At 44.5% G+C, this 7,055-nt stretch overlaps 1 protein-coding gene across 1 annotated transcript; it reads left to right on the forward strand.

Moving 5' to 3' along the window:
• The first annotated feature begins 866 nt into the window (after nucleotides 1–866).
• On the forward strand, nucleotides 867–3,582 carry LOC119303989 (thiol-disulfide oxidoreductase LTO1-like). Its single transcript, XM_037581153.1, has 7 exons — nucleotides 867–1,028; nucleotides 1,099–1,360; nucleotides 1,668–1,924; nucleotides 2,032–2,144; nucleotides 2,472–2,619; nucleotides 2,769–2,906; nucleotides 3,228–3,582. Exons 1-7 carry the CDS (start codon nucleotides 930–932, stop codon nucleotides 3,303–3,305), a joined length of 1,095 nt encoding a protein of 364 aa, XP_037437050.1. The 5' UTR covers nucleotides 867–929; the 3' UTR covers nucleotides 3,306–3,582.
• The last annotated feature ends 3,473 nt before the right edge of the window (nucleotides 3,583–7,055 follow it).

Consider the following 7,055-nt stretch of genomic DNA (forward strand, 5'->3'; position numbering starts at 1 on the left):
TAGATGAGAACATGCATGCAATAAGTTTCTTTTATATTCTTCTCCCCTATCCCCTTGATATCTTCTGAAATAAAAGTTTCTTTTATATTCTATTTAGACAAATGTTTTCATACCAATGATATATTTTAAACAAGACTTGTAGAAAACTTATCTATGTACCATGAGTTTTTGTGCTCATCAAATTGATCTATAGAAAACTTGATGAAACTTGGTACATAGTTTTTCTTACAGTTTCGTAAGGTCTCGCCATGTTTCAGATTCGAATTTTAAAACTTGTCAAAATATATTCGACGGTGATCTTATTTTCAAGTTCCCTTCAAAAGGAACACAAATAAGCAAATGTATCGTAAATCAAACTAATGGTTCACAAGATAAAATAAATTTAAATTTTAGAATCATACTCTCATATAAAAATAAGGCATGAGTGAGTGTAGTACTGTTGGTATTTACTTCGGGGGTGAGAGGAGAGATATTGCAGGTTACTATAGTAAAAAGTTGTCTGCACGTGGAGAAAAAGTGACAGGTTGACAGGGTCATAAATTATGGTTTACTAAACAGTACAATGAGAACATGCATGCATGGATCCGAATCTTAAAGAGAGTGAGTGGCTGATAGATGCAAGGTATATATCATGCATGGGAGAATGTCTTTTCTCCACCATGGTTGGATTATTCTCCCACTTTCTTGTTCTCTGGATTTCAGTATTTTCTTCTGCAGTGAGAATTCCCGCCATCATCCCATAGCAAGGTTGAATGGAAATTTAAAAGAAAAAAAACAGTGTTATTTGATGGGCCCAGCCTTCTTTCCATTAGTGTATGGATCAAATGCAAGGTCCAGTAAGCAAGCTCAGCTGAGAAGTGTGGCCCACAGAACAGTCGTGAGAGCTGAGAGGTCAGGCGAGCTCTCACCACTCACCTCCGTCTCCGGCCATGGCGACCATCTCGGCAGCTCTCTCCGTCTCCCTCCTCCCGCCCGCTGCCCGCCGCGCCGTCTCCACCGCCACTTCCTCCTCCCCGCCGCGCGTCAAGGTATAGACACACCCACCAGCCGCACTTTCGAGCGCCCTCGCCGCGTCCTCTGATTCCGTGGTCCACGCAGAGAGCCGCGCGGTTCAGGTGCTGCGCCGAGCCTCCTTCCCCGCAGCAGCAGGAGACCCCCGCGCCGCTGCCCTCCCCGCCGGAATTGCCTTCGTCCCTGTGGGGCGTCTCCACGAGCGCCTGGACCGCGGGCGTCGCGGGGCTGGGGCTCCTGGAGACCGGCTACCTCAGCTACCTCAAGCTCACGGGCTCCGAGGCCTTCTGCCCCGTCTCCGGGGGAGGCTGCGGCGACGTGCTCGACAGCGACTACTCCGTCGTCTTCGGTAGTTTCCTCGCCCACAGCCCCACTGCTCATGGGATTGAGGGCTAGTTCTGAAAATTGTACTGCTTTCATTATGCTTGCATTGTCAGTATGTAGGTAGGATTGTATGTTGATAACTTAGCGACATTCGAGATCCGGTGCCCATTATATTTCAAATGTTGCGCATGGTTGCAGATTCAGAATTTATACAACTATGTATGAATTTCCCTTTTATCATTCTGCCGTGGTGTGTGTGCTAAGATACACTTTCACATAATACAGTGCTATGGATGCTCATAGGTAACAATTGGTATGTCTTAATTCTGTAGGGATCCCTCTTTCATTAGTTGGTATGGTGACATATGGTGTGGTGACTGCACTTTCTCTGCAAGAAAACGGAGAGGAGTTACTCCCTGGACTTGATGACTTGGATATCCGCCTAACCTTGCTTCTGCTTGCTACTTCACTGGCGACTGCGAGCGCTTATTTTCTTTTCATCCTGAACACCAAATTTGTCGGGACGTCTTGCTTATACTGCCTATCATCAGCATTTATCTCCTTCACATTATTTTTCATCAGACTAAAGGTGTGTGCTTTTCTTAAACATATCAGTGTGTTCCTCTTCTTCATTTAGACCTTTTGATAATCAAGTAGCCCATCCAACTAACCTTGTGCTCCACGGAATTGTTGCAGGACATTGGCTTGGCACGTATCCAGAAGTTTGTTGGTCTTCAGTTAGCTGTAGCTGTCATTGTTGCTCTTGCTTTAACAAACTCATATAGTTCAGCTACTACTCAGTTAAAGGGGTGAGACTTCCTCTCACATTGGTTATAAACGTTGAATGATGGGATTGCCTCAGCAGAAATACAAATTATAAGGCGTCTTTTTTTGCCATTTACTTGAAGTTTCATCGAACGTGCAGCAAAACGTTACATTTTACTCTCTATTATGGTTGTATGTTTCATATCCCATAGTGATTTTCTCTTCCGGACAACCATTTTACTTTTCCTTTTTTACTTAGGAACCAGCCATTTTGATTTGAGGTCAATGTGAATTTTAGTCTACATAGTTCGTTTCCTTTAAGATCATCACAAGTGACTAATAGACTTTCCTTTTTCCTTCATTTTATGCAGCACAGGTGATTTCGTATTAGAACCATACAAAACAGAGGTAACATCAGAATCAACCCCTTTTGCTATTTCACTGGCAAGACATCTACATTCTATAGGTGCTAAGATGTATGGAGCATTCTGGTGTACTCACTGCAATGACCAAAAACAAGTACGAGTTCTTTCATCTTCCTTGAATCAACAGCTTTTAATAGTTACTACCACAGGACCTGATTGTTGCTGTGCTAGATCTCCAAAAATGAAGTAGAGCAAAATCAATCAAGACCTACTTTATAATTCTTAGCATATATGGTCATGCAGTTGTTTGGTCGTGAAGCTATGGAAATTCTGGATTATGTGGAATGCTTCCCTAATGGAGCCGGTAAGGGGAAGAAAATGGCCAACGAATGTGTAGCCACTGGTCTGGAAGGTTTTCCAACATGGGTCATCAACGGGAAGGTACTCCCCATAACTTGGATGTTTCCATTAAAGTTCAAGTTCATGATGACACCCATTCAGCGTTTTATGTTGAGGCACGATTTAAGTTCTCGGTGCACATGTGCATTTCTGCCAGTATTGGGCACACACTGAATCTGCAGCTTATCCTCGGATGACATCCTCTGTTTTACTTCGCAGTTGCACGCATCTAGCTTTAGTTTTCCACATATGATGTTGTCGGTCACTACACTACGTCATGGCTTGCCCATGCTTCCTAAGATGATGAAAGCACTATGCTTCCTATGTGTTCACGAACTGACTATGTACCTTCCTTCCACTCAGCTCCTGAGCGGCGACCAGGAACTCTCAGTCCTCGCAGAAGAATCCGGTTTTGTTTCCGAGAGCCCCGAGCAATCCTGAGGCCATGGACCTCGACGAGCAGAAGCACCCCACTGATTCGAAGTGCGGAAATCGAGAGCTCTCTAGAGGCAAGAACCTGAAGCTTGTGGTAGTTAACAGCAATGCCACAAAAATCTCGGCCGAGCTTCAGATGAGGTGCATTCCAATGGTGCATAAGTAGATTATACAACTAAATACAACCACTAACCACTGTAATACTATGTAAAAAACTAAACCTATTTGTCCTCTCATCGAATGGGGCTGAAGGAGAGCATCGAATCCGGGGCAAATTATACTACGACCTTTTTGTAGAGCCTGTAGTTTTTTTTTTTTTTTGATAAAAGAAGGGCTTCCCCCTTCCGATTTTCATTAATGAAAACCTAAGCATCCACACTAGACAAGCTACGACAGGAAGCAAACGCGAAAAGAGCTTGTAGTTTGTGCTGTAAAACTTGTAATCCTGGAAAACCACAAGGTTTTCGTAGTAATTCTTTGCACTTGGACATTTGCAGTCCTGGGGAAGTACACTCTGTGTGCCCTCCACCCTTTGAAACGAAGGGTTTCTGCTCTCTGGGAGCATATGGGAATTCCTGAGCTCAGCAACGTCGATAGTTGAGCCATTGATACTTTCTTGGTAAAACTGAATTTCTGCCTGATTTGTGCAGAAAGCCAGAAACGCAAGGAAATGGTCTAATTCTTGCAGCAACTGAGGCAAAAGCCGTCTCCCTTCCCCAAAACATATGGATATGCGAATTCACTCGTGTCTCTGGGAAAAATATGTGAGCGTGTAAAGCGTGCATACTCATGTTTCTGGCAAAAGGAGAAATAAAGACTTAATGATCTTTATTTATAGCTCAAGAAATTCGACATATGCACTCCGGGGTTGCGGAAGATGTAGAGAGAGGGAGGGAGGGAGCATGGCACACTTGGGGGTTTCAGAAAAAGAAAACTGAACGGAGAAAACTATAGGATTTATTAGAAAAGTTTTGAAGGATTGTGAAAAGCATGGCACAAATGCACTGTGGCGCTTTATTCAGCAGAAACCTTTATTTTTCTTGCTTTATTAAGGTTATTTTCTGCAGAAGAGACATACACAGCTGGTGCTGCCCTCCGACCTCCAGCACGTTTTTTGTTTGACACGGGTGCCGATGACTTGCTGAAAGAATCGAGAAGAGGTGTCTAGAGGGGGGGAGGGGGTTGAATAGACTTTAATCAAGAAAAGTTGCAGTTTTTAATTCTTTAGGTTCATATGGAGTATTAGCACAAGTTTAAACATTCACAATACATATCAAGCAAGCATGCAAGCATACAAAGAGTATATGAGCAGCGGAATGTAAAACAATTGCATATGAAGGTAAAGGGAGGAGTTTGAGGGAGCAAACACAATGTTGACACGGAGATTTTTGGCGTGGTTCCGATAGGTGGTGCTATTGTACATCCACGTTGATGGAGACTTCAACCCACGAAGGGTAACGATTGCGCGAGTCCACGGAGGGCTTCACCAGCGAAGGGTCCACGAAGAAGCAACCTTGTCTATCCCACCATGGCCGTCACCCATGAAGGACTTGCCTCACTAGGGTAGATCTTCACGAAGTAGGCGATCTCCTTGCCCTTACAAACTCCTTGGTTCAACTCCACAATCTTGTCGAAGACTCCCAAGTGACACCTAGCCAATCTAGGAGACACCACTCTCCAAGAAGTAACAAATGGTGTGTTGATGATGAACTCCTTGCTCTTGTGCTTCAAATGATAGTCTCCCCAACACTCAACTCTCTCTCATAGGATTGGATTTGGTAGAAAGAAGATTTGAGTGGAAAGCAACTTGGGGAAGGCTAGAGATCAAGATTTATGTGGTTGGAATGAAATATCTTGACCTCAGCACAAGTGTAGGTGGTTCTCTCTCAGAAAATATGTATTGGAAGTGTAGGCATGTTCTGATGGCTCTCTCCTCGAATGAAGAGTGGGTGGAGGGGTATTTATAGCCTCCACACAAAATCTAACCCTTACACACAAATCACCAAACTCAGTGGGACCGAATCATGAAACTCGGTCAGACCGATTTAGTTCAAAATGTGAACGCTGGGATTCTCGGTGGGACCGACATGTCAACTCGGTGGGACCGATTTTGTTAGGGTTAGGGCATAAAGTAATCTCGGTGAGACCGATTTTGGTAATGGACTAACAGAGAGTTGGTCAGGTAAACTCGGTGGGACCGATTCGCTCATCTCGGTTGGACCGAAGTGTTACGAAAGGGAAACAGAGAGTTTACATTGCAATCTCGGTGGGACCGATCGCTCATCTCGGTTTGACCGAAACGTTACGAAGGGAAACAGAGAGATTACAATCCCATCTCGGTGAGACCGAGATCCCTATCGGTGAGACCGAAAATACTAGGGTTTCTGGCAGTGGCTATGTTAACTGAACTCGGTGGTGCCGGATAGAAATAATCGGTGGGGCCGAGTTGGATATTTGGTGTGGGACATATGTGGATATGAGAAAGTAGTGGAGGGTTTTGGAGCATATCACTAAGCATTTTGAGCAAGCACCTCATTAAGCAACACCTCATCCCTTCTTAATAGTATTGGCTTTTCCTATAGACTCAATGTGATCTTGGATCACTAAAATAGAAAATGTAGAGTCTTGTGCTTTGAGTTTGAGCCAATCTTTTATCCTTAGCATTTTGAAGGGTCCACTCTCTAATTCATGCCATGCCAACCATTGAGCTTTCCTGAAATATTCATCTTGGAATAGTATTAGCTCAATGAGCTATATGTTGTTAGGAATTACCAAAACCACCCAGGGATAGTTGCATTCTTGCCACCGAGTCGTCCCACTCGGTCACACCGACAGGGTCAGTTTATATATACGGACGGGCCAAAATTTGAAAAAAATTCCGAACCTCCTCGCCCGCGCATAACCTACTCTGCCTCCTCGGGTCTTCGGATCGTCCTCTCATCTCCAGCGACCTACCGTCGCTGGTCTCCGCCGCCGTCAACGGAAATCTTCACCGCCGTTGCCGCCGTAGCAAGTTCGTCGTCGAACTAGGGTACGAACTTGATCATTGTGCTAATCCTTAACTCCGATTCTTAGCACATTGCTTTACCATGATTCTTGCCACGAATGAAATCATCCTGTCCAGCGAAAACATCCCGTAGACTAGTTTTGATTTGAAAATTTAGGGTTAGGTCTCCGCCGAATTCATCTCGGACCGACCGAGTTGTAGAAATCGGTCTCACCGATTTTGGCTTAGGCCAGAGCACACGCGTTTTCGGTCTGACCGAAAATTGCAAATCGGTGTGACTGAGTTCAATTCTCTGTGAAACCCTAGCAGTCTCGGTGCCACCGAACTGTGACTCGGTCTGACCGAGTTCACTAGTTTAGGTTCCAAAAACTGCTTCGATATCACCGAGTTTACAAACCGGTAGATCCGAAATGCTTTTTGTGAAGAACTAAAACTAAGTTTTTGAGTCAATTATTTTTGCAAAACTCATGTACTTTGTGATGCTCATCTACTCTACCTCATCTATAATCCATTCACAGGGTCTGCTGATAGTTTGCCTGCACGATGTCTGACCAAAGTGATAGCCAGAACAAGTCTGAGGAGCAGGTTCAACTGAGTGAGGGCACTAGTCCCTCCAGTTCATCTGATGATGGCAGTAGGAGCACACCAAGTAACTTGCCAAAGGCAGCCACCAGAACAAGAAAGAAGAAGACCTCAGATTCAGAGGATGAGGATTATGCGGCTGTTGAGGAAGAAGTCAGCTCCAAGAA

Source organism: Triticum dicoccoides, chromosome 5A, assembly GCF_002162155.2.
Source record: "Triticum dicoccoides isolate Atlit2015 ecotype Zavitan chromosome 5A, WEW_v2.0, whole genome shotgun sequence".
Taxonomy (NCBI): domain Eukaryota; kingdom Viridiplantae; phylum Streptophyta; class Magnoliopsida; order Poales; family Poaceae; genus Triticum; species Triticum dicoccoides.

Bases quoted from the DNA above. Each gene is read 5' to 3' on its own strand.
- LOC119303989 (XM_037581153.1), top strand. From the start codon at position 930: ATGGCGACCATCTCGGCAGCTCTCTCCGTCTCCCTCCTCCCGCCCGCT. The intron at 1,029-1,098 runs GTATAGACACAC...TGGTCCACGCAG, and splicing joins CCTCCCCGCCGCGCGTCAAG to AGAGCCGCGCGGTTCAGGTG. The intron at 2,620-2,768 runs GTACGAGTTCTT...ATGGTCATGCAG, and splicing joins ACTGCAATGACCAAAAACAA to TTGTTTGGTCGTGAAGCTAT.